The following is a 27128-nucleotide window of genomic DNA, read 5'->3' as shown; positions in this document are numbered from 1 at the left end:
CACAGTGGATTCCGGGCTGGCTGTCATGGAGAGAGGGTCCTCACTGGAGCGCCCAGGGTGGCGCCCTAGCACAGAAGCAATCTGCCAGCCACAGTCCAGCCTGTGGTAGTGCTCCCTTGCGTCCTTGGTTGGAGGGTGAAACGCTGAGAGATGCGGGCAGGGCCGGGCTGCCATCCCTTCCCGTACACACCCATGGACAGCACCAGTGGTCTCGGGGCTGGCTTCTTCCAGCTAGGCCTCTGGGTTCCATCTGCAGGGAGTTTCAACTCTTCCAGGTGTTGAAAGCTTGAGAACACTGTGGAGCTGAGACATGACCGGTGATGCTAGGCCAGCCCCATGTCCTGCCTGCACCGCCCCCCCCCGGGACCAGGCCCCTTCACCCAGAGCCTGGCACAAGCTGGCATCTGCATGTGTGCAGGGGCCATTTTATCTCACTTGGTGGGCCAAGACCTCATGTGTAAGCTCCTGGGAGCCAGGGGTGGCAGCTCAGAGCCCACACTGCCCGTGAATCTACCAGGGGGAGCCAAGTGTGGGGCTCCACAGGAACGAGGACTGAGAGTCACCCCTAAAATGACCTTGGCACAGCTGAACGGAGAGGCGAACCAGGCTTAAAATAGCTAAATAAATCTTTAATATTTCTAATTGCAAATGTACAGAAATTGCACAGCCACACAGTCTTAGAACACCAACACTTCTCTGTACATTATTACATGGTTAAAAGTCATGGCTGGAGTGAGGAGCTCCAACCAAACTCCAACATTTGTATTTTTTTCCTTTTCACATACTTACAAAAAGAGGGGGCTGGGACGCGGTGGGATTGGGGGCAGCCTGTGGCCGAGTGTGTAGAAAAGAGGGGCTGGTTCCCTGGACAGTCGGGCTCCCGGACGGATGGGTGTGAGGGAGTAGCGCCTCCCCCCGCCCAGAGGTGCTGGGGGGCCCTGACCCTGGCCCCACTCCCTCCTGGGCAGTCAGGGAGTCTTCATTCGTGGGAAGTTTGGCAGTTTCTTCACCCTGAACACAGGATCTGAGCAAATAAAGGTCAAGGTTCTGTGCTGGGGGTGGAGATTGGGGTCTTTTGGCCAGCAGACCTGAGGCTCAGTGGCCCGGAGGCCCATCCTGGATCAGAGACTGCCCTTCCCTGGGGGACCTCTGGCACCCACAGGCCTGGGTGAAACCCAGGACATGGGTTTTCTGTGGCCTTGGGCAGGAGACCCCTTTACCAGCCCCACCAGGCCGTGGTCCCCAGCAGCCTCCACCCAGGTGGCACGGGGCAAAGCCAGCCAATGGATGCGGTGGGTGGGGCGGACAGCCAGACCCCAGGGCTCTTCGTCTTGCCCAGCGCTGTCCACCAGGTGCCAAGGTACAAGAGGAGCGGTGGTCCCGGCCAGCCACCACAGCACCAGGACTAGAGGACTATGTACAACCCGTGGGTGAAATAGTTACATTACAGTCAAACACCAAGCACATTTACAAAAATTGTCAGACTTGCAATAAGATAAAAATCTGTGAGGAGTCTGTACACTTTTACAGTTTTTGCACTAGGTAAATAAGGCTCTCGGCCTGAGAGCCCTCGACCCCTGCAAGGGCAGCCACAGCGCCCATGGCGGCTGGCCCTGGCGCCCTCCTGTCCAGCCCTGGGGACCCCCGTATTGCTAGGAGGTGCTGAGTCCGAGGCCACGTTAGGAGGCACGGGTGAGGGCCTGGTGGGGAGGGGAGCAGGGCCCGTGGACGGAGGAAGAGGACCGTACTGGGACCTGGCTCTGCCCGAGGCCACTCTGGCTGACACACGAGCGCAGGGGTCTGGGCAGGAGGGGCAGGACAGAGGGTGCAGCACGACCTCAGCCCCCATCTCCTTCCTTCCTGAGGTCTCTGACTTGAGGCCCGGCACGTCTCTAGCTAATGGCGCTGGAGTGCCATCTAAAAGCCCTGCCTGGAGCAGACAGATACCTGTCCACAGGCCTGAAGGCCGTGCTGTGTGGCTCTGGCTAGACTTCCACCCTTCCTGGTGGGGACTCTGGCACACTGCTGCCCCGCAGACAGCTTGCCCGGCCCTGGCTCTGCTGCCTGGGCAGAGGTCCACACTCCTGCCTAAGGGCCAGAGCTTGGACTCCACAGGGCGTGGGAACAAATGGGCAGAGGCAGAGTGGAGCGCCTGCCCGTGTCTGTCCCGCACAGTGGGGAGAGGCAGATATGCCACAGAACAGCCTAGAGCTGAGGAAAACCAGCCCCAGCAGTGGGTGTGCCCTCCCCTGGCTGCAGTGCCAGGGTCCGTGGCTGGGGCGGGAAGGGTGAGGAAGAGGCGGCCGCACACACGGGGCCTGGTGCAGGCGGCTGCTGTCTTGGTGAGGGAGCAAGGCTAACATCCTCCGGGGCCGCTATTTCCCATGCAGTGCGCACGCTCAATTTAAAAGGCCCCTGTGTTCCAGCAAGCGAGCAAGCGGGCTTTTGTTTCTAATGCATACTGTGAAAGGAAAAAGAATCACAGTTATCCACCTTCTCAGGGCCTGCGGGCCTCAGACTTTTTCTTTTCAGCCATCAGAGGAAAGATCACCTTTTCTGGGAGAGCACCAACTGGCTACATTCCAGGGGGCCACTGTACCCCAGGTGCCCCAGGCCTCTGGAGAAGGCGGCTACAGTGCGCTGTGCCCTGCGGCCAGCTCTGCCCAGCTCTCTGGCTTCCGGGAGCCCCAGAGCATCAGCCCAGCCCCACACAGTAGGTATGGCGGGCTCTGTAGACGCCCCACTAGTATGAGGGCCCAGAAGAAAAAGCCAGGATTCTCACTGATCTATTTGGCGATGCGTCTAAGGAAGGGAGGAGGTAGGGGAAGTGACTATGGGATGGGTGGGGGCAGGGCAAACCCTGGGTTCCTCACGGCAACCCGTGGGCTGCATGCAGTGCCACTTGCTCGGGGGGGGGGGGGGCCGCAGGATCCCTCCTCTGTCCAACCACCATCTCCCCGTCTGCACCCACCCGTGAGGTCCCAGCCCCCAAGGTCAGAGGTCTGGCGGCCAGGCCTGCAGCGGGAAGCTGCAGGGGGGTGGTCCCTAGCCCTTAACTTGGCCCTTCTCCAGGCAGTTCCCTACCTGAGGAGGGTGTGGGGTACATGCACTTGGCTAGTCATGGAGGAAAAGGTGACACACACCGAATTCGACAAGCAACCGACATGTGTTTGGCAGGCCCCTGCCCCTGCCCCCTCCGGGCTGTCCCCTCCCCAGCGTGCAGTCTCTCGTGCCCGCGCCCAGACCCACTTCCTCGTCACGCTGCGTCAGTCTCTGGCTCCCTCCGCGCCGCCTCCTGGACAGTGGGCGAGGGGAGGGGGCGCCTCAGCCTCCGCCAACCACGAGGGACTGTGACTGTGGGTGCTCCTGGCCGAGACCCTGCCCTGGGCCACCACAGTCCCCTCTCCTTGGGGAGGGTCCTCCCTCCTCGGGCTGGTTAACAATTGCTGCTGTTTCTGAACTCGCCGTTCTCGGTAATCTGCAATTTGGTGGGATTGGTGGGGGAGACGCCGTTACGGGCTTGCATGCTGTACCTCTCTTTCAGCTGCGTCAGGGCGCTCATGAGACGGGCGTTGGCAGCGTCCAGGGAGGCGATGCGCTTCTCCTGTGGGCAAGCAGGACGTTAGTGGGGCGCAGAACGGTCTCTGGGCTGCAGGACAGATCACGCTGGGCGAGGGGCCTCCTGGGTGTCTATGAAAGCTCTGCAGAGCAGGAAGACCCAGGGGCATGCGCGAAAACCGTGTGGGAAAGGCCCAAGACTTGGACAGCTGGCACCGTGGGAGAGGCTCTGTGCCGTCTCATCCCAGACAGAGCAGCTCTCATAGCTGCTGCTGGCGGCTGCCTTAGAGCGCGAGGGCGCGCATCCCCGGACCCATGTACACACGGGACACTGCTAATTCCTGAGCCTGCAAGAAGGGACGGGGCTGAGTCCCCTGCTCCTGCACCTCTCCAAGTCTGGAAGCCACAGCTCTGAACACCAGCCCCAATGCTCCCTCTGCCCAACGGGTTGTCCATCTCCAGCTCCGCCCATTTCCCTCCCCTCACGGTAGCTTCTACGCCCCGCCCGGCATCCATGTGACAAACACCCACCAAGCGCCCCACAGCAGGGCGGCCACCCTTCCCCCTCACAGCCCGCCCTGGTCAGATGTGGCCTGTGGAGACCACGAGACTGACATCCCCGAGCAGAGCTCCTCGTCTCCTGTCCCTCAGCTTCTGCCCCATGAGGTATGACTGAGAAGCCAGCGTCATCCCCGCCTCAGCTCCGGTCCTTCACACAGCCGGCCAAAGCCCCAGAGCCCCCACCTGGGCATCAATGATCTTCTGTTTGGAATCGACAGCTGCTTGCATCTCAGCATGGTCCTTCTTCAGCTCCTCCTCCACGGACATTAACCTGCAAGCGGAGACATGGACAGTCAGCACATCGCTGGACAGTGAGCTGAGGAGGGGGAGAGGCCTTTAGGAAAGCCCATCATGTGGGCAGAGGGGCACACGCGGACAGCCCCTCCTTGGGCCTTCCTCCCACACCTGTCGGGGAGGCTGTCCCCCAGCAGCTGACCAGTCTGGGCCTGGCCCATGATCCCCTCCCTTCTCTGCCCAGCACTTCCCAGAAGCCCCTGGGGCTGTGCCTTTCCTCCATTCCTCCAGGAATGAAGGTGGGATCTTCACAGACCCCAGCACAGGGCAGAAGCTGAACACGCTCCATGTTCACCAAGGCAGTAGCCCTGTGCCAGCTCTAGGGGAGGAAAATCCAGGCCTTTTCCTCCTGGAACTCAAGGCAGCAGGGCCGCCGTGAGCAGGTGAGCTGAGCGACTGCACTGCAGGGCTGCAGGGCTGCAGGGCTAGGGGAGTACAGGTCCAGAGAAGAGCATGAGGAGGCCATGTCTTCAGGTCAGCCCCCGAGAGACAGACACACAGACAGGGACACTGATGTGGCACTACTTGCTCTTTCCTCTTTCCATGGAGCTCTCTGGTCTCATCTTCCTCTCTGAGGTGCCTTCAGTACCAGGCCCTGCTGCCCTGGCCCCCAGGCATACAGTCACAGGGCTCCCTGTCTCCCAGGCCACTGCTCTGGAGATGTCTAGTTCCACCTGCCCCAGGCACCAGGGCTCCGTGGGCTCTGGGGTCAGCCTCCATCTGCCTGCTGGACACACGCCTTTCTCCATGCGCAGTGCTGAGCAGGCCCTGGAGCAGAGCGCTGACTAGAAGGAGTAGGGGAGTACTCCAAGGTGAGCTCCTTGCTTCCAGAAAAATGACACACTGAGGAAAGCCTGTCAAGGGTGGGCAAGGCTTACACAGTACCAAGTAAGGGAAACTACATTAAAAAGGAGGCTGGATATACACTCTTGCCTTAAAAACAAAGCTGAAGCTGGATCGTGTGTAAAACAAAGGTCATGAGACACAGAACAGGCCCTGTGGGAACAGAAACTCAACACACCAGCCCAGAGCCCAACTCGTGGCCTTCAAGTAGAGGGAGTGGAGAAAGTGGAGGGTGCGGGCGCCTTCCCTGAGCTGAGGAGACACGGGGGATTCTGGAAGGTCAAAGTGTAGGCTGTACAGGGCACAGTGGCAGGCAGAGATAAACTCCACTCATTTCCCTGGAGTCTGTGCACGAATCCTGAATACTGATCTGCATGCATGGAGCAAATCAGCAGGCAGCCAGGAGGCACTGAAAAGGACCCAGAATAATCCTAGGAGCCGTTTGCATTTCCAGCAGCTAGAATGGAAAGATGTACTCACACGGAGCCCCAAGGACCCCAGAAAACTACCTGGTCGGCGTGGCTAGATGAGGCCTTATGGCCCTGCAGCCCCATCCTAGAGAACCCAAAGTGAACCTCGAAGGACTGAGCTGACTCCAAGCAGCCTCAGCGAGTCCTGAGCACATCCCCGAGGCATTTCAACAACATGAGGACTCTGGACACCTAACTCTAAGAGTCAGTGTTGGCTAGCCAGCCAGAAGTACCAAGTGTGCTGAGAAGAAGGATAATAAAACCTACACCTGCGAGAATAATGAACAAGAACTCTCTGTTATGGTTTGCTTAGAATGTCCCCAGCTGCCTTAGGTGTTGAACTTGGTCCCCAGCTGGAGCCACTATTCCAGGAGACAAAACCAAGAAGGAGGGGGCTGGTCACTGGGACAAGTCCTTGGGAGTAAACTGTCCCTGGCTCCTTTCCGTGGTTCTCTCTCCTTCCTGTCAAAACAAGAGTTCTAATCTCCCCTGACACGTGCTCCCACAGCCATGGCTGCCCAAGCCCATGGCCAAGAAACATGGACCGAAAAGTCTGGGATTGTGGGACAAATAAATCCTCTCTTTCTTTCCTTGTTTCACTCAGGTAACTTGCTCAGACCAGAAGAGTAAGTAATGCAGACCAAAAAGTTGCAGATAGAATAGTAGGTACATTCAAGCAACTATTACTAAAATGAAATTCTAGAGGAAAGAAGGAAGGGAAGGGAAGTTAGTATAATTAGTTGGGGTGGCTACAGTTACAATAGACAGGGCATATTTCAAAGCAAAAAATATTATCAGGTAATAATGACTTTATAAAGAGATCAATTCTACTGACACAATATATAATAACCCTCAACATAGACACACTTAAGAAGAGATGTCAAGCTACTCAGGAGGCTGAGCATCTGAGAATCATAGTTCAAAGCCAACCCATGCAAGATAAATCCATGAGACTCTTCTATACAGAAGACCTGACTGTTCACCAGACTGACCAGCTCCTATTAGGGGAGAAAAGTGCCAGGATTGGTTAGCAGACACGTGAGGCCTGTCTCTGAATGCACAAGAGCAGGTGCCTCAGAGGACACGTGGGGAAGATGAGGTGGTCAGGCTGAAAATGTTTCCATCCCTAGACTCACAAATGCTTGCTAGTCACCTCTGCTCTGCTTCTAGTCATCATTTATAATGAATAAAATGGAAGGTAAATGACAAACCAGTGGAGGACAAGGCATGAGCAGGGGAGGATTCCCTGGGCTCTGCACATCTGCTCCGTCTGTCCAGAGCCAGATGACACAAAACAAACAAGCCCACCCCTTTCTCCAGCTATGCCTGCTGTTCCTGCTGTAAGGGGCTGGTGGAGACACTGCACCTAGACGGTACCTCCTATGGCAAACACTAAGGGACGTATGCCCACCCAACCCCTGGGTCGACATGGGACCCGACGGTCTTTAGCCACATAAAACAATCAAAACCACCTAACTCCAAAACCCTCTCCAGATAACCAAGGCACCTTGAAACTCGAGCACTGTCACCCTCGCTCCCTGCTCAAACAGCTCCTCATGGGCAGCAGGGGCCCTGACAGCCAGACGCTCTTCCAAGAAATCTGAGGTTATCCTGTCTCCCCTCCCTCTCACTTCCCACCTGAGCAGAACTGACTGCCCCCCCATCCCAATGAATGGGGCCCTCAGTGGCACCTCAAATTCAGCTTCCAAACTCCCCTGAGAGCTCTGCCTTCTGCTTGGCCCTCTGGAGGCTGGTCTTGGCTGGTCCAGCCTCCCTCTGATTCTGTGCTTCAACTTCTCTTGTCTCTGCAGACCAGCAACTCCCCTGGGTGAGGCCAAGGCTTGTCACAGGCCCACGGCCTCGCCTCCTGAGGGCAATGGACCAGCTGCCCTCACCTGCTGATGATGCCCTTCATCTGGATGTCCTTGTCCTCCTGCTGCCGCCGAAGCCGCTCCTCGCCCTCCTCCAACCGTGCCTGGTACTCTAGCACCAGCTTCTGAGTCGTCTCTTCCTGGCATTTGAACAAGGTCTCATACTCCTCCAGCTTCTTGGTGGAGATCCGCAGCTTGTCCTGAAGTACTGCCAGGTCCTGCCAGTAGGGCAGCGTGCCACGAGCACAGCACCCGGGACAAGAGAATATAACTTGGTCAGCCTGGGCAGGGGTGAGGCAGGGAGGGACCCCGGCAGGGAATGGCCCATGGCTGTGATGAGACTCAAGCTTGCACAGCACTTAGGGATCTCTCCCAGCCTGACCTGGACAGTTGTAAAGAGTTAATTTGAACTCAAGGCTGCACCCTTGCAAGGCAGGCACTCTACCACCTGAGTCACATCCCCAGCCCACCTCAAGCTTTCCTTAAACAAAGGTTTAAAAACCCTAGGATATATAAAGGACACTGGGCGGTGCTTCGAGAGGCAGGGGCTCTGAGGGAGGAAAACGAAGGCCCAGACAGGTAACCAAGTCCCATGGACAGTGGCTGACAAGCAGGCGAGGTGCGAGTCTCCCAGCCTGACCCTAATGTTATGGAAGCAGGTGTGTGGGACATAGGAGAGGACAGGAAGGAGACAAAGGCAGGGTGCTTCAAGCTCTCAGGTTCTACTAAGCCCTTGGGAGGAGAAGGGAGGTTGAAGGGACAAGAGGAGGCAGTGGCCTCCTCACAGGAGGGGCGGGGGCAGCCCTGGAAGTCAGAGGGGCCAGACTCAAGGATGCAGGACTAATGGAAGCAGAGTCGTCCCCTGCCTTCCCCCCAACCCCTGGGCTCTTGGAGCGTTGTGTCGAGTTCTGTGAAAGCAAGCAGAAGCAGTGGACTGAGGGCATGGCAGAGGGCAGCAAATGCAGCATGGTGATGGACCTCTCCTAAGGTGATGGAGTGGGGAACACAGCCACCCTAACCCCAGATTCTCTCAGGAGGAGAGATCAGGATTTTGGGGCACGAGACTGAGAGGAGGCTGCTTTCCTGGGGGCCTGGTCCCAATTCACCCACCTACTTGGGCTCTGACCATCCCGGGAAGGAGTAGCCACAGATCCAGGGCAACTGTCCCAACAACGGGGCAACCTGCGAGTGGGTAGGGATGAAGCCCCCCATGGCCCCACCAATGCTAGAGGTGAGGAAGGGGCAGACCTGGACTTTTCACAATCATCGCATCCCCCTAGTCCTCGTAACTGGGAAGGGCCAGGCCTCGGTGAGGCACAGAGCTCAAGGTGGCTGGCACTCACGGGCTTTCCCACCATCTCAGGGAGCCCCGTCTGCTTCCTTGTGCATGAGACTCCCTACAAGGGTATGAAGGTGCCGCTCTGGCACTGTCCTGGTCCCAGGTGTCCACTGTGCAGGCTGTCTAGAGACCTTAGGTCTACGCTAGGCCCCGCTGGCTGCTTTCCTTCAAGTTTCTCGAGGGGACTGCATGGCAGGAGCAGGCAGAGCCGCCTCACCGAGGGCTCTCAGGAGAGACTCCTGCAGCCCGCCCTGCCCGCCCAGCCCGGGTCCGGCGTTACCTTTTCTGCTTGGCTGAGCTCCTCCTTACTCCTGAGCCTATCCCTGTGGGGGGGATCTGGGCCCAGGCCCTCGTCTTCTAACAACTGCGCGTTCATGGTCAAGAGCCAAGCAGCCGTGCGGTCCAGGGCATTGGGGCTCACGGGTGAAGGGCCCTACAATGAAACACAGCTGTGAAGGGCTGCGGGGAGGTGCAGGGAGGGGGTGGGGCAGGGACCGACACTGAGTGAGCTACTGGACAAGTGCTTCAGAGGCCGGAAGTGGTCTCCAGGGCATGAGTGGCTCAGCAAGGGCTGTCTGTCTTCTAGCTGGCAGCCTGAGCCAGACCCCAGCACCACACGGCTGCCATAGGGGTGCCTACACCAGGGTTGGTCAGCACCGGGCTGGGTGTGCCACCTGCAGCCCGTCTATCCGTGTCCTGCCAAAGCCCTTGGGTGATGGAGACTGTCCAAGCTCCTGGCAGCTGTGGCCAGGGGCCAGCTCGGCCTATGGGAATGCTTTGGGGAGGAAGGAAGTGTGAGAGCCCGCGCAGGGCAGGGAGACCTGGGCTTAGGGCCAGGGCTGTCACAGGCATGGGCCTGGAGATGAACAGGTCCCTCTTTCTTGTTCCCAGACCCCAGCCTGACCTGGTGAGAACTGGTACAGAAACCTGGAGCTCCTAAGGCTGTGGCAGCCCCGGTTCCCAGGCTGGTGGATGGGCAAGCCATGGCACCGCTCCGCATGGGATGGTAGCTGGGTGCGGTGAGGTGGAATGACTGAGGAAGGAGCATGCTGTGGGTGCCATGTGGGACGGCTGAGAGCCCCCCGCCCCCCAGTGCTGACCTGCTTGTGCATGGCGCGTGGCTTCAGCTCCGGGCTGTCTCCTTTGGAGGAGGAGGACTGCTGCCGCAGCCGAGCACCAGGGCCAGCCCAGTCAGGCGAGGCGGACGCCAGGGTTCCACTCGAGGGCCGTGGGTACTGCAGGGTGCTTAAGAGGTTGGGGGGTGTCCGGCCTCGGGGGGCAGGAGGTGGTGGTGGTGGAGGGGGTGGCGGCTGGTCGATCCTTCGCTGGGGACCGGCGCTATTCTGTCTTGGCACCGCAGGCTGCCCACCCTTCTCAGTTAGTGACATCTGCCGCCGGGCCAGCTCGCCAGGCCGCCGGGCCAGCTCCTCTGTGGCAGCGCTGAAACTTCCCAACTTGGCTGCGGCCGCTAGCTCTTCACTGTTGCTGTGGGAGCTCAGCGAGCTGTGGCCCTCAGAGCCCGAGTCACCAAGGCCGCGAGGGGACAGTGGCAGGCCGGCTGCCATCTGGTACACAGGGTTCTGGAAGGAGAGTGGTGCCAACAGCTGGGGCCGGCCTGGCGCACCCTCAGAGGTGCCTGGTGTTGTGGGTGTCTGGCCCGCCCTCCGCACTGTGGCTAGCCCTGCCAGGCTCACGGGGGCTGCCCGGGCTGGCCACCCGGCGACCAACTGAGTTGCACAAGCCTGCCCGTCAGCAGGAAGGACGTCAGGGCCCGCTGGGGAGCCCGCCTCCCCATCCAGCGTGCGGGCATCTTGGAGATCCACCATAGACAGGCTCTTGCCACCATTGGCCATCTGGAGGTCGGGCTCGTTGGCTTCTGAGTAGCTTGAGCTACGGGCAGGTGAGGGCTGGACCCCGGAGGACCTTGTGACAAAAAACAAGTCCTTGTTTTCGGGGGTTGGAGACGGTAACCGGGTGAAATCTATCAGACTGCAGGGAGACAAGCACACACAGGGAAAGAAGGGGAAGAGAAGAACTGTAAGTGCAGCCACATGGGTCCAAAACAACAGCACTGCCAACCTGCCAGGGTCCGGAAGCCAAGCCAGGGCCGTGGAAGGGGATAGTTGGGTGGCAGAGGGGTGAGTCCCAGGACTGGTGGCAAGAGCTCCCCACACAGAACCTCTGCTCTAGGGACCGGCCCTGCTGGCTGCCCTAAAGGCCGTTTCCCTGCTGCGCTGCATCCTGAGACATCAGGCACTGGTACCTGGTGTGCTCTGGGAAACCCCAAGTCAACCCAGGTCCTCGGCTCCATGGCTCTCTCTCGGCCACTCCTGGGCCCTGCATTTCATAGTGGTTTCCAAGTCCCCGAGTCTCCTTCTGCCTTTCCTCTCTTGTTCCTCATCAGCTTGGTGAAACCTCCCTCTACCCAGCCTCCTACTGCCACTCTGTGAGTGGCAAGCGGAGGCTGGCATTTCTGATAAAAACAGAATCAGGGTGCAGGAGCGAGGCGGGGAGGGGGTCTGAACCTGTGCTGCAGGCTCTGCCCTACCTTGGCTGGCCACACCCTTGGCCTCCTTCTTATTCAACACCTGGCTGAAACCTCTCTCTGGACCTCCCTGGAGGCCAGTACTGCTGTGGTGGACCCAGGTTGGCCATGGGGAAGAATGTGGGGTGGCAAGGCTTTGAGTGGATAAGCAGCAGCAAAGACCTCAGCATCTTGACACAGGCTTATGATGGGGGGCTGATCAACAGGACCTCCAAGGGAACAGACAACTAAGCTCCAAGACAGGCAGCTAGCCACTTGGGGTCACCACACTTAATGAACAAGGGCAAGAGACAGAGTGGGAATTAAACCACGACCAGCTGGAGGCCTGGGGTGCCATGCTGTAACACACAGATCAGGTCTCAGCACACATAGGCCTGGCTGCCTCACAGCCCCTCAGGTGACCCCACCTGAACTCTTGCTGGGATTGCTCTGCGCCCCCTTAGCAAGTTAAGTGAACAGACCCCCAAGCCAATGCTCAGAGGAACTGGGGACTGGCATGGCGGCCTCCTCCAGGTATTCTCCCTCCCAGACCTGGCTCAACACCCCCACCTGCTTCAAGGCCTGTGCTCCTGCCACTTTGTGGAGTGAGCACACACTGCCCACTCTGCTACTCTGGTCTCACCCTCACAAGTGGGCCCAAGAAGGCCCCTGGAGATGAGGGACTGGGAAAAGGAATAGAGTACACCAGAGAAGCCTGAACACTAGGCTTCTCAGGAAGGGCCCCATTTTGATGCAAATACCCAAAGCACCTGTCCCAACTCCTCCAGGGTTGACAGGCTGTGACCTGTGCTGCAGGCTCAGTGACGCTGGGCTCAGGACCTCTGTGTTCTCTGAGCTCCCAGCCTCAACTTGACAGGTCACCCCTGACTACTGAAGGCCTGGAAAATACTGAGGGGCGTGTTGAAGTGCAGGAAATCTCAAAGTCTAGAGATATTTGGGACCAATAATGGTTCCTGAGCACAGGTTGTCTTTCTCTAGGTCTTTGATCTAAAATGCCATGTCCACCAGTGGAAATATTACTTTTCCCAAAAGGCTCGGCCTCCTCCAGGAAAACTTCCCTGATTTTTCTCTAAACCGGCTTGTAACTTAGGTCTGCCAAATATACTGAGTCTCTTCAGGCTTGTTTCAAAGGTACTTGTGTGGGGGTCCTCTCCCCACATCTGAGACCACTGAGGGTCTATAACTAGTCTGCGCGCATGCTCCACTTCACTCAGCACACCTGGCAGCTCTTACCCAGAGAGATCATTTTCAATCACCATCTTCTGCAGCCCCGCTGAGATGCTGCTGCTGCCCGAGCCTGGCGTGGAGGCCAGGTCATTGGTCCCAGGGAGCTGCCCGCTGCCTGGGGTGCTCAGTGCTGTGTGGACATCCCTCAGAATCCGAGGCAAGGGGCCCAGTTTGGACACAATGCTCTACAGAGATATAGCAAAAGACAGATGTCATCTACTGGGGACACTCTGGGGAGCTATGAGTCCTGTACAGCTGCAGGACTTACTCAGTGGTTCAAAGCCCCCGGGGAATCCATCAAAAATGCTGATCCCCACCCCCACTGGTCAGTGGGTCTGGGAAGGAACAAGTCCAACAATTTCTAAGTCTTCCTTTGTGGACAGATATTCCTGGGACAGGAAACCCACTAATATGATAGTTCTCCCTGCCCTGATGCCCCGGCCAGAGAGGAAAGTCCATAGGGAAGCCACAATTCCCCACGTCTACATCTCCTCATCCAAGGACTTCTGTGGCAGCCCCTTCCTGCTCCCTAAACCACAAGGCGGGCAAGGTCATACTATTCTGACCCCTGAGCTCAAGGAAATGGTTCATGCACAGAGGAGGCATCATAGGATGCTGGCCAGACAAAGGGCAGAACTTGAGTCCATCTGACCCTCACTGCCACAGCTTAGACACAGTAGAGAGGGTTCTGGACAGAGGACTGAACTTACAGATGGCAACACTGCTTTGGTACAGTGGAAGTCCATGAGTTAGTGGGTGAAAGTGAAATGTAAAAACCTGTACCATTAACACAGATGTGTGGAAGCAAACAGCTTCAGTCTGAATCCTTGTTACACCCTATCTGTCATGCCAATCACGTGAAATCTGTGGGACAGTGCCTAGCAGTGCAGGCTCAGGACTAGAGTGAGGGGCCTGGCCTTCCTTTCCACACCTGACTCCTGGGTCTCTCACAGCCAAAGGTTAAGTAGATAACCACGAGCAAAATGACTTGGCTACAAGGGCAACAGCAGCAGTTTCAGCAAAAAGCTGCGACTAACCCAAGTGCCCATCACTAGAGGATGGGTGAAATAAACCACATTCTCGTGACGCGATGGTGAGCGGCCGCTAAGAAACCTCAGCAGCAGCACAGGGCGCAGTGATATAGGAAGACGCCTGGAAAGACGGCAAAAACACACATGGCAGTGCACATGGAAAGTTCTCACTTGAAAACAAACTACGAAAGGGAACTTTTTGTGCTTGTGCCTGTGTGCAGACCGTATAAAAGTCTGAATTTTGGAATGCTTGGAGGGGTCACCTCTAGGGACAGGACCAATGGCAGCGGGATTTGTCTTTATGCAGGGGACCTCCAGAACCCTGGAAAGCGAGGTATTCAAGACATGGTTCTTGGCAGGTCTGGACTGTAACATCAACAGCCTGTGGCGGCTTAGGTGGGTGAGGGAGTCTGTGGAACCCCAGGCTGGGGACAGCTCCGTGGAAGTCACTGAGGCAGTCAATGTTTAAGGAATCACCTTGTCAACTGATGGCTGAAGGCAATGATAGAAAGAGGCTTTTTTTTGAATGTTGCTTTGTGGTTCTGAGGATCAAATGTGGAACCATGTGCACACTAGGTAAGAGTGACACACCTCTAGCATCATCAATCTTTCCATGCTAAGTGGCCCCAAAACCCAGAGCCAGGACACCTACTTTGGTGAAGTTCTTAAGGCAAATCTCATTTTTCACATCACTTAGGAAGGAGGTGAGCCTTCCTATATGGAACTCGGCCACCACGTGTGCAGGGCCTGAGGCACAGCCCCCGGACTGTGCCCCAGGACTCCAAGCTGCTGTGACTGGTGCTGGATGGTGAACACTGTACTCATCATCCACAAAGAAAATGGAGCCCAGAGACCCCTGGTGTGTTCTACAGGAGCTGAGCTACAAGCCAGAGCTGCAGGCACCTGGGGGCTGACCCAGGCTACACAGGCAGACCCTCTGACCTCAAGGCTACCCTGGAAGGAAGAACACAAGAAGCTTTGTAGTGGCCGCTGGCCCCACCCTCTGAGCCACAGCCACAGGCACCTGCTCCAACTGGCTGACGGCCTCCCAGAGCAGTGAGTGCAGACTGGAGAGCTCACGGCCTAGGTCGATGTAACCCTCGAAGCCTGCTGTGTTGGAGATGGTCTCAGGATTGGAGATCTCCAGCAGAAAGCGCTGCATGTTGGTCCACTCATGCTCCAGGAACTGGTTCATGAATGACATGTACTCTTCCTTGCTACCAAACCTGGAAAGAGGCAGCAGCGGGAGTGAGCAAACCTTCCCTGAGCCATCACTGTCCCTAAGTCCTCATCCCCTTACCAGCTTCCACCACAGCATCCCAAGCCAATGGAATCTACTGTGACCCACAACACCATGGCCTCCCTTCCTCAAACCCAAGCCTAACAGCCCATTTAGGGACCTTTAATCCCACAACTCCCACAGGACTTTGTTATGGTCTCTTCCTCCAAGTGTCAGTGCCCAGCGCAGATGACTCTCAGGTCCATACTGGGCCCAGGTCTCCCTGCTTAGTTTTCTCACCTCCCCTGGGAGCAACTCCTACTCAGCCTGAAGTCATCACACGCAAATCATGCCTCCTCTCAAGCTCCCTCTCCTAAGTGAAGAGAACAACATCCATCTAGATGCCCGAGCCAGAAGCTTGGCAGTAGCCTAGTCTTCCCTCTTCTACATCTCCAAATGGCAAGGCCTGCTGACTTCATCACCTGACCACATCCTACACCGCTCTTCCTCTCCAGGCTTTTTGACCTTTTGGCTAGACACATAGAGCTATGCTCTCCTCTTGGGTCTCTTGGCTGCCATTCACACTGCACTGCTAACTGGGTGATCTTTTCAGGATCCGAAGAGAGAAGGGCCAGCCTCCCACTTCTTTAAACCTCTCGGTGACTCCCCACGCCTCATGTGGCCTTCTGGTCCCTGCTGTGCCTTTGGCCTTATCTCTGGCTTCTCCTGGCCTAGCACTTGATGCTCCAGACTTTTTTTTTTAGCAGTACTACTGCCCTCCTCCATGGCACACCAGCCTCTAAGCCTGATATCCTTCCAGGCATCAGATGAATGGGCTCTTAGTTTTCTCTTCCTGCAACCTCAGTTCCTCCAGAGACTCTGATGTGTGCCTTGGTCACTGCTCTGCTACACTGTTTACTGTGTATCACCCTGTCAGTGAGCTAAGCTTTTGAGGGCCCAGAGCTGACCCGATGTCAGGGCCCAGCACAGAGATAGTCCTGGTACAGGCCACAATTCACACTTTGTGAATGAACAAGAGGACCCAGCCTTGCAACTTATACCTACATGCTTTAAGAATGCAGTGAAAACACTTAGAAGTGTTTTTTATAAGCAAAGTTATCTTGACAACATTAACCCAGGGCAGTCTGAACCCACACAGGGAATGGTTAAGGAAACACAGCATATTAGTCATTTTGGTTTCAAAACAGAGCTTAGGAATGTTAAGGGACAGGGGTGTCCTTCTGATAATGTTAATTCAAAAAGGCAAAAGGGAAAAAAAAATCTTGTCTTCTTGACTTTGGAAATAAAGGAAACATACCAATGGCAAGTACTTTACTAGGAGAATGGGGTGTGGAGGAGGTTCTATTTGGAAATAGAGGCAGGGAGAAACTAAGAATGACAGGGATGAAAGCAGGGGCTCTGGCCTCGCCCAACTCAGGGTCAAAGCACCCCAGGGGCCTATCCCTGTGCACTCCAGCTTGTAGTTCTCTGTCTGTCAGGGAATGTGACACTTACTTGGCAAAGTTGGCCAGGTTCTGAGTAACCTTGGCTATGAGGGTGAGGGTGCGGGCGGTGCGGTCATCGGGGTACTCCTGCAGCAGGTTGAAGAGCGAGGGGGACATGATGGCTGGGCAGAGGAAGCGCAGGAAGAGGGAGGCACTGATGAGCCGCTCGCTGATGTCTGGCCGGCCACGGCTGCTGCACTCCTGCCGCCACGAGGCAAACACCTCTTTCAGCTCCCTTGGGAAGACGCTGTGTAGAGACAGACGAGGATAGCCCTGGTGGTCAGCAGGGGCCCAAGACAGGGGGGTTCAGGGCAAAATCTGGTGTGAAGACTGAGCTCCTTGTATCCATGACTCAGCCTGTTAGCCATCCATTGGTGAGGGCTGCCCACTGGGTGGGTAGTGCTGCTGGAGAGCTCAGACAATACAGTGGGAGAGTGCCCAGCACAGGGCTGGCAGACAGAGTGCTCAGCCAGCAGGAGACTGAAGCTCAAATCAGAGCATGGAAATGAGTAGGCCAGGAGACAAGGCCTGGAGAGCTGGCTCAGCATCCTAATGGAACAACAACCAAAGTAGTCCTGAACCTCCTTTCTACCTGCCCAGGGACAACACATCTTTCTACCCAACAGCAGGCACCTGGGTCTGGGGAAGAAAGAGAAGAAAATGCAGGCACAGATCACCTGTCCCTGGGCTGCCATCACTGCCTGTACACTCACTTACTTTGCCTGAAATATCTCATGGGGGTTTGAGGTTTTCAGACTAACTGAGTGATCAAGAAGAGGGAAGTAACCTTATTCACAGACTAAAAACACAGCTCCTCGTACTCTACCCGAGGAAGAAGACACTAGGAGCCAGGGTTCAAGGCTCCACTGGCCATCCTGACCTGCTCCTTAGGCCTTACCCGGCCCACTTTGAAGTGGCTCTGTTGTCTTACACCTTAGTATGCATACCCATCCTGGGCAAACCAGGTCCCGGTGCTCCCAGTTCATGCCTGGCTAATCCTTTAATCTGAGAGCAAGGTCTGCCCTGCCAGGCTCACAGAGCCAACTTCAGGCTGAGGTGACAAGGCCCTAAGAGGTCTTGATCTGTATAAACTCCACAGCCAGCCCAACAGGCTCTACCGAAGTGACTGTGGCTGGACCAATGGTGCTGCCAAAAGAGGAAGGAAGGGAGGGAAGTGGCCCTCAGCCCTGGACCTCATGGCGCCCAGCACAAAATTGGGCAGGGATAGGCACTGAGTGGTGATTATCTACCAATGGTATAAGCGAAAAGCTTCTGATATATGCCAGAAAAAGGAAATGGAAAATTCTTGTCCAGTGTTTTCCCTGTGTCCCACACCCATCCGCCTTGGAACAGGGGCAGAGTTGGTGAAAGCCCAGCCTAGTTGGGGTGGGAAGGGAGAGCACTTACACAGAGTTCAAGGTTTTCTGACTGCTCCCCCAGGGCCTAAGAAAGTGGGAAGTTGTGCATATCTGGCTCAGCTCAAGGTGAGCTGCCCTAGGAGAGCACCTGTGTAACAACCTAAGGGACCTGGGCAGGTGGGCACACTCTCCCGCACCTGGACCTTCCGTCTATCAAGACTGCCTCTGCTTGTCCCTTGAGAGCAACAAACACTTCCTGGGCTCTCCTGCATGCCCAGCCAAGAGCTGGCGGAGTTGAGAGCTGCCAGCCCCTAGGGCGCTGCAGTATATGTAGAGGAAAGAAACTTTCAGATGTAGATGCCATCCCACTCACACCCAATCCCACTCTAATGGAACACAACTCTAGATGGCTGCACAAAGCACATTTGGAAAGATGAAGGGCCAGAGGAGCAGATGGCAGACTGAGGATAGGAACACATGGGGGTCAAGGAGGGTGAATGAAAGAAATAATCAAAGTCAGGACATATGGCTATGAAGATGCTTGAGCACCCGAGTGGAGCAGACACACCGGCTGAAGTCTGGCTAGTTCCCCCAGTGTGAAAATAAACCCACTTGGTGCACCAACAAGGCCCTCTTAATCACAAAGCCCTTCCTCAAAGAGGGCAGATCAACTAGGCACCAAGTTGGCTGGCCATCACACACATACTTCGGGAGTTAATAAGCAGGTGCCTGGAGGCAAGCCTTACTGGAACTTCTCCAGGGAATGAGTCCTGCCCTGCTCATGGTCCATATGAGCATCCCACTCCTACAGGTCTTGCTCTGTTTAAAGGCACTCTTTTCTTCCTTGTTCTCATGGCTTATCAGGAGTCCCGTTTAAGCATTCACACATGCTGGGCCTGGGCTGGGAGTACCATGAGTCCCAGGAACTAACAGTGAAGAATCTTGGGAGTAAGAGCCCTTGAGGGCCCCATCCGTCCCACTCAGTGCTGCACCAGCCTCCTTCCACATGCACACAGCACTCACCAGTCACATGCAGACACACTGCCATGTCTGCTTCTTTCTAAGTAACACCATTAAAACTGCCCTGAAAACATTCTAGGGCAGTCTCCAATATTCAAGAGCCCCCAAAGGACCAGAACAGAAGCCTGGCAATCCATTCACTCAGCAGGGCCTGGCAGTGGGTAGATTCTGAGCCCAGTGCGTGGCATGCTGTTACACACTGATAGAGAACAGATGGACAGGTAAGTCAACAGTGCAGGTCCGCCTGACTCCCAAGCCCGGGGCTTGCACTGACCAGTAGGAGTTGATGATCTTGCAGAAGGCCAGTTCACAGCACATCTTGAGGTTGCCCTGGTGCTCAGGGAGGTCAGCAGCAGAGCACTTGCTTGGGTCCACCTCACAGTTCTCGTCCGACTCATATAGCGCCTTGATGAACTCCCCTGTGGTCAGGTGAGCAGGGCAGGGAGTGAGCAGCAGGCGGGCACCACTCAGCCCTCTGCCCACCGCCAGCCTACACTTCCCCTACCTAGGGCATCCTGCAGGTACTTCTGGCCCACCAGCTTGAGGTACTCCTCGATGGCCTTGGTGGCCAGCGTGTTCTCCCGGAAGATGAGGTGCTCGTTGTCCCCGCAGCGGTCCACCTCTGACATCATCAGGTCTGTGAGAAAGTCCTGTGGAAGCAGGAGGTGAGCAGAGTGGGATCCGAGCTGGCCTGCTGGCAGGACCAGAGGACTCCAGAGGAGATGCCCCAGCTTCTCAAGGAGGCTCCCTCACCATACTGCTGAGGACCCTCTCTGGCCACTAGTGGGGAGCACAGCAAGACTGATGATGGAGGAGCCTCGAGGTGGTGACATCAGTGGTGGGTGTGAGGATGGGGAGGTAGGACTAGACATGAGTGTGTTACAGGGGGCCACCGCCTCATACCATCATGCTCAGACTGGCTGAACTCAACCCTTGTTCAGTCCTACTGGGTCTGATAGGCGGCCACAGAGAAGCGTGATCCTCTGAAGAGGACAGACAGGTCCACTCTGTGTCAGGGTACGGCCACCAGGACCACCTTAAGTCTGCTGGGGGCTTTCCACCTAACAGACTTATTCTCTGCAGCCCCACAGAGAAGGAGGGGAGGTCAGAGCTCTGTAGCTGCCAGCAAGCCTCAAGCTCATGCAAACAAGACTGATGTCTACCTTGCAGGGCTCTGGCTGGGGCCCCGCAGGGTTGTGGGCCCTAGACTGTCTCAAAAGTAAATTGGTGAATCGCTTACACAAAGGTCCTACCCAGTATTGTGGGAAGAGGCAAGTAGAGGAGCTCAGCTATGCTGTCCCTAACTATGGCACTGCCCAGAGAGCAGCTGCCTCACCCGGTGACCTGATGCTTCAAGTCCCCCAGACTACCTGTGTCCTGGAGCAGGGAGAAGAGGCAGGCAGGTAGGCAGTCTCGGGGCGGGGGGAGGGGAGTGGAAGAGGGCTAACCAACACAGAGCCTGCAACATGTCCAGCCTGAGCCAGGGTTTCTCATTCTAACGTGCCAACTTAGGGGCTCTTGGAAATACAGAATCAAGACCCAAACTCAGGAGAGCAGACTGCGCAACACAACGATGGACCTAGGGAAAACTGTGGTTGGCTTCACTGGGTTTGTGCAACCCCAGGATCTCTTCCTGACTTTTACAAGACCTCGAAGGTCATCCTTGAAATCTTCTAAGCAAAGGTAAGAGCTCCACTGAGGCTTCTATCCAGTATCGGAGCAGGCTCAAGCCTCTGCTACTTCCCCACACCCTTTCTAGGTCACAGCTTTTCCCATTTGCTGTTTGTCAGCACCCTGGCCCATCACTGACAGTACCTCAGCAATGTGGCCAGAGGGGTCCCAGGTGGCCACCTGCAGCCAGCACATCTGAAGGCAGGGACCAGTAACCCAAGTACGGAGGAAGGCATATCCCTCCCCCTCCCCACCCCCCCGCAATGATCATGTGAGGGAGTCCCTCTCCCAAGGGCTGTCCTGTGGCACAGTGCCACACAGCAGAGGTGCTGGGGGCTGCAGAGGCCAAGTGGTTTGCAACCCAGCCTCCCTGATAGGACCTCTGGGAAGAACGCAAGGGGCATCCATGGAGTCCTGCACCACTGCACTCTGCCTGCCTCATTCCCTCACCTGGGCTTCCTTGAATCTAGCTGAGGACTCAGGACCTTGACACCAACCATCCCCCAGCTCTTATCACATAAGCCACTGGTTCTCAAACCATTGAGCCAAGGCCAAGCTCCTCAGATAGACCATACCTTGGGGCCTATCCATGTTGCAAAAGGCCAGCCTAGCCCAGGCCAGGCCTTCTTCCTTCCGCCTGCTTTGGGCAGCTCCTCCAAGAGGGGAGGTATGGTAAAGAGGAGGTTCCAAAGCCATGTTCCCCTGAGCTGGACAGGTAGGATATGGTCTACTTCCTAGGGCTACCCCAGACCAAAAGTCTAGTCACCTCCAAAGCCAGGGAATGAAGCTGAGTCTTGGAGTAACTTGCTAGGCCCCCAGGATGTAAAAGGTAGGATAGCTGGATCTATCCAACATGGGACCTACCTACATGGCTTTCTAATCTCCATTTCTCTCGGGTTTTGATGCTGGGGCCAGCTGGCTGTGCATGCATGCATGTGTCTTTGTGTGTGCAGGTGAAATCTCTGTGTCTGGTGTGAGGATATAGGTGAGGCTAGGGCTGTTATGGTGGTTCACCTGTTGGAAATATTGGTTGAACCCAACATGCCAGCAGCAATGTGAGTTTAGGTGGCTGTGGTGGGTAGGTTGGGGGCCCATGTATATTAGGAGGGCTCAGCTACGTGTCTACTGCTCAGACAAGTCTGAGGACAGTAGGGGAGGCACTTGAAGGCAACCCAACCCCACCCCCACTACTAGGGCTTCACATGTGTCTTGAGAATCAGCCCTAGTAGGAAGCCCTTCTCCTCGGGACAGCCCCTGCTTAGTGAGAGCATCTGTCTCTGATCCATGCCACCTCCACCAGCGCTATGTGAGAGGCACCCAGCCAGGGCTGGGAGCCCAGTCCCTGTTACCAGGCCTTCCACTAGTGGCGGGCTACACGTACCTTAACTTTGCCTGTGCTCTGCAGGATGTGCACCAGGGCAGATGCCATCTCCTCCTTGGTCTTGGCACTGAGGATGGGCTCGAGGGCTGCACACAGCCCCAGGTAGTGGTTGGTAATATGCTCGGCAAACTCCTTGTACATCTCCATGGGCAGGATGGTGATAGTCTGGTAGCGTGCCTTGATGCGGATCATAGGCCCAGGGCCTTTGCCACCCTTGGGGTTGGGCGTCACCACTGGGTACCATTTCTCCACAAACTGCCGGCCAGCCACTGAAGCGGCAGGCAGGCTCACCAGGCCCAGGTAGCTGTTGCGCTCCTTCTTCTTCTTTTTGTCAGTCTCCCGGTATAGGTGGACAGTGACTGTGCGCAGAGGAGGCAGGTTGTGGAACTCAAAGTGCTCACCCCAGAAGACATTGTCCGTCTTGAGCTTGCCTGTGGTGCGGGCATAGAGCACATCATCCAGGCACAGCTCACACAGGTACTTCTTCTTGGCTGGTAGGTCCTTGGCCTCGATCACCCAAAGCTTCAGGATATGTTCCACACGCCGGCTGTTGTCCTGTATAAGCACAGGGGCCCAGGATGGTCAGCTATGACTGGTACCCACTCCTTAGCCATTACAGGAATCCATAGCATCTGAAAGGGACGCCTTGAGCCCCAGGGAAGGCTCAGGTCCTGACATGGGACGAGTCTGGTGAACACGGCTGGATATAGGGTACTTTGCTGACTATGAGCTAGCTCACTGAACTTGGCAAGTGTCCTAACCTGGATCTCACTTTGCTTTTCTATACACTGCTTCAGAGAGGGAAACTGAGGAAGAAGGTCAGCACAATGCCTGCCCCATCACAAGGTATTGATGTCTTGTGCCTCAGTTTGCTGGTCTATATGGCAACTTAAAAGATCACTACTGCTAAGGTCCTTTCCTTAGTGATGTCATGGTAACCAAGACTCTCCCTAGCCCATACCCACAAGTCACCTAGGGAGACAGACACAGGAGCAGGGATTACAGTCAGGGTCCTAACCAGATAGGAGAGCCAGGGACAGTAGAAACTCAACTGGGCACCAAGCTGGGCAAGAGGTTGCCTACCTGGAGGAAGGGGCAGACGCCTAAGTTAGAACACGATAGATGAGCCAGTAAACTATGATTAATGTGGGTTACAGGAGTTCCAGACAAAAGGACACAGGGGCCCAAAGGCCCAATTAATACCCATCTCTGTGGCCCAGCCTAAATATATAGCTTTGGGAACAGGTTCGAGGTAGCTCAGGCATCTCAGCATGACCAATTCAAACTTTTACAGAGTTTGTTTGGGCCCTGCCTACACCCAGGGGTCATTCTTCCCATTTCCTCATGTCCCACCTCCATCTCTCATGCTCCAGTGGGAGAGGGTGCAGGCCTACCTTATTGGGGTGCACAGCTCGCCGCAGGTTCTCCATCCACTTATCACGCTCAGCTGCGGACCGGCAGGAAAAGCACTTACTTCCGGAAGATGTTGTCACCTGTCGGGGCATGCAGGACAGTGCTACAGAAGCAGGGACCACAGGGTGGACAGCAATGGAAGACCTCTGAGGACTAGGTCTGCCCACTGCAAGGAGGCGGACAAGGCTCACAATCACCCTGACATCTCCTGTGTCAGGTGGCATTCGCTGTCCCAGAGCAGGTCAGCAGCAGGAACAAGTCCTCCCTTCCCCCCACCTGCCCCATGGCACTCTTGTCCTAGTAGGAGAAAATCTTTCTGACTCTGACCTGAAACTGGAGGAGAAACAGAATAGGATGCCAAAGGAGAATAAGAACCTAGGTCCTTAGCTGATTACTTCCTGAGGATTCTTTTGCCCAACAACAGTGATGATGATAGTTATAGAAGCCTAACGGTGTGCCAGGCCTTAGGGTCCTCTGGCTATAATCTTTACCCTCCTGTTTTGCCTAATTCCTGCTCACCCTCTGGTTGCCACTTGGACATCTCCTCCAGAAAGAAACCTGGCCCAAGCTGCTCCCACTCTGTCCATGCTGCCCCTGACACCCAAGGCTTTATAGGGAAGCCGGACCCCATACCGCAGCCCGCACACTGAACACTGCCCCTGCTGTGAAAAAGCCATCAGGCACTGACTGTCTCAGCCCATCCCAGGACATCCCAAACATGTCCCTGTTCAAATCCAGCCCACTCAGCCAGGAGTCTTTTTTTTTTTTTGGGGGGGGGGGGGCATCCGATCGTGGGGCCTGAACTCTGGGCCTGGGCGCTGTCCCTCAGCTCTTCAGATCAAGGCTAGCGCTCTACCACTTGAGCCACAGCGCCACTTCCAGCTTTTTTCTTATGTGGTGCTGAGGAATCGAACCCAGGGCCTTAGGCATGCAAGGCAAGGGCTCTACCACTGAGCCACCTTCCCAGCCCAGCCAGGAGTCTTGACCAGAGACAGCACAGACCGGGCACAGGGTATGGAAGATGTCAGAAGACCCCAAATGGTGGCTCATTCTTCTGATTATGATTACTGTTTGGGTAAGGTAGGAAGTTCCCCAGAAGCAGAGGTACAAAGACATATGAACAACAGAAAAGCAAGCAGCACCTCTCAGGACCATCTGCAGCACTTGTGACCCCGGGGCTGGCTTGTCTCAGCCTAGTTGTCATGACCTCTGACACCTTGACTTCTCTGGGCCACAGATTCTCCATCATCTTCCATGAGGGACTGCACAGGTAATACCAGGTAATAACCCCCTAGGCTGGGCCACTGGCCCTGTGCTCTCAAACCTGGGCTCACAGAATGCAGGGCAGGAAGGTTTAGACTCTCTGCAGACAGAGAAATAGGCCCAAAAAAGGGGAACTTTCTCCAGTTCCCTAGCTTACACTAGAGGTGAGCCGGCCCAGAGCACAGGCTCTGGAGTTTAAACCATTTTGTCCACTGGAGGCCCAGCAACTTCACATACTAGCACAGAGAACAGGTATGAAGGCTATCCCTACTCCCACCTCCACCTTGCCTCCCATCAAAGCCAGAAGCTATGAGCAGATTACTCCCAGGGGTCTGGAGTAGATCCGCCTGGCCAGAGACTGTGGTAGAACCTACCTCGAAGCAGTAGTCCTGACCCAGGATGCTGCTGTGCACAGGCTTGATGACCACCTCCTCCTCCATGCTGAGGTCCAGCGCCTCCACTGCGCTGCTGGGGCTGAGCAGGGACTCGTGGGAGCGAGACTCCTTCAGTCTTGGCATCAGATGGGACCTGGGGAGGCAGGCAGAGTGTCAGGAGGGCCTTCCAGCGTCTGGACCAAGCTGGTACCAGTTGGCCAACTCCCCGCCTCCCTACCCCACACTCCTTTGTGTTTGTCTTTGGAAAAGTTTGGGGAAGGGTATCAGATCCATTAAAGTTTGTGAGCCAGGGTCTGCCTTGATTCTCTGACAGCCCCAAAGACCCCTGTCCCAAGGAGTCTTCTGGATCTTTCTAACCTTCCCTGGCCTCTGCCTTGGTCCCTATCTAAGACTAGTGTTAGTCACCCTCTCCTAACAATTGTCCAGACTGCTACAGCTAGCAGAGCCCTTAATTATGACTGTTCCACTCCACAGTCCCACACAAGGCAGAAGAGTCCCTCTACTTGACAAACAAGAACAAGGAGACTCAGAGTAGAAGGAGTGTGGCAATTTTTGCACAGTACTCCAAACACCAATACTGTGAGGGTCCACCACCTGGAACTCCTCCTGGGTCAGTGGATCAGACCCAGGCCTGGGCTGAAGCATTAAGCTGCCACTTGTTAACCAAATAAGAGCCCAGACATGCACTGGCTCTTAATAACTCAACCTTGGACCTGGGCCTGCTGCTCACCTGCTGTACAGTGTTAGGCACATTATACACATCTGCACCTCAGTTCCTCTGTGCATCACACGGACATCTCACACTGCCCACCCCCAACACCCAGGAGACCAGTCAGCCTTTTCTTTGGCCTTGGCATGCCCAGTCTGAAGCTGGCCTCTAAGAACTCTGAGGAAACAGGTTCAACCAGAAGAGGCCTGTGGCGTAGGCCCAGCTTGGAGCCACATGACTCCACTATGGCTCCCCCAACGTTTGCCGGTATAGTCTGAACTCACTGGCACACATACACAGCTGTGTCTCTACTCCTCCAGGATCATTCTAGATGCCTAGATCCCACAGGTGCACTGTGGCCTACCTCATACAGCATACCATCCCTAGGGTGTTCAGACAGGTTTTTTTCCCCACTCGACATTAATCCCTGCTCCAGTAGCCTGGCCCCCTCCCTGCCTTGGTACTAACACTATGGATTGGGGGTGGGGTGGGAGGGGGAATCTTCCTTTCCCTTGGCTAGGATCCAACCTGAGGCTGGGGCAAGGCAGCCTACCTTCCTGCCAGCTGGAGTAGCATACAGCAATGGAAAAGAAGTGACCTCCTCTAGGCAAAGCAGAGACCTCAGCCCCCTACACCTGGCAGTCAGATTTAAAAACAGTCTGTTGCCAGCCAGAATCAGCTACTTTCTGGCTCAGCCTGGAAAACTACCATTTGGATCCTAGGAGTTAGGGCAGGTACAGGCCCAGAAGTGAAAGGGGTAGGGCTGGTGAACAGGGGCCAACTCCGGTTTCAAGATCCAGGAGAGGATTGGCAGCAGCTTCAGTGCCCTGGCCATGTCTAAAAAGACCCAAAGACACAAACGGGTCCTAGCCCTGAAGTCCCAGGAGCCCAGTAGGTGCAAGCCTAACCCCAAACCCACAGGCCCAAAGCCTGTGGTGGTAGAAAGCTCCCCTTCCATCTTTACCATGCTGTCCCACAAAGAAGTGGGGGAGGTCCCAGGCAATAGGGAGGGCCAAGGGAAGCTCAGGGCCCTTAAGATATCCTAGACTCACCCAGCCCAACTGGCTACAAGAGCTGGGCAGCCTTAACTCTCCTTCCTCCCCAGGGTTACTGGAGGAAGGGACTGGAGCAGAGAGAAGGTGGGGCGAAGGTGCATCAGTCTAACAGCCTGAGCTCATTGGAAGGAAGATGGGAATTCCAGGCACAGAGCACTAGCTGGTAGCAGGGCTTGTGTATCTGTAGCTCCTTCCTGCTCAACCTGGATTCTCTGCCAGCCACCCCCTCTTCTGGCCCTGACACACACACACACACACACACACACACACACACACACACACACACACACACACACACACACACACACACACACACACACACACACACACACACACACACACACACACACACACACACACACACACACAAGCTCCCATGTTGGCCTTGAGCAGGAAGTGC

The 27128-nt window shown here is 55.9% G+C and overlaps 1 protein-coding gene across 11 annotated transcripts in view; it reads right to left on the bottom strand.

Moving 5' to 3' along the window:
- Positions 1–608: 608 nt before the first annotated feature.
- Dab2ip (DAB2 interacting protein) overlaps positions 609–27128 on the bottom strand; it is a 179934-nt gene continuing 153414 nt past the window's right edge. For 9 of the 11 annotated variants that reach the window (XM_070012905.1, XM_070012953.1, XM_070012886.1 and 6 more), the window contains 13 exons: positions 24944–25097; positions 23288–23386; positions 21894–22448; positions 19347–19491; positions 19116–19260; positions 16474–16710; positions 14764–14965; positions 12715–12893; positions 10037–10925; positions 9217–9369; positions 7622–7815; positions 4303–4390; positions 609–3604 (listed from right to left, as the gene is read on the bottom strand). In XM_070012905.1, coding sequence (XP_069869006.1) covers positions 3437–3604; positions 4303–4390; positions 7622–7815; positions 9217–9369; positions 10037–10925; positions 12715–12893; positions 14764–14965; positions 16474–16710; positions 19116–19260; positions 19347–19491; positions 21894–22448; positions 23288–23386; positions 24944–25097 — 3208 coding nt within the window. In that variant the 3' untranslated portion in view covers positions 609–3436. The remainder of the gene's footprint in view (positions 3605–4302; positions 4391–7621; positions 7816–9216; positions 9370–10036; positions 10926–12714; positions 12894–14763; positions 14966–16473; positions 16711–19115; positions 19261–19346; positions 19492–21893; positions 22449–23287; positions 23387–24943; positions 25098–27128) is intronic. The other 2 variants (XM_070012913.1, XM_070012895.1) reach the window with 2 other exon arrangements.

This window comes from Dipodomys merriami, unplaced genomic scaffold (assembly GCF_024711535.1).
Source record: "Dipodomys merriami isolate MVZ:Mamm:240054 unplaced genomic scaffold, mDipMer1.0.p SCAF_11, whole genome shotgun sequence".
Classification (NCBI taxonomy): Eukaryota; Metazoa; Chordata; class Mammalia; order Rodentia; family Heteromyidae; genus Dipodomys; species Dipodomys merriami.
The sequence above is the reverse complement of the archived record's forward strand: the minus strand, read 5'-3'. Positions and strand labels throughout refer to the sequence as shown.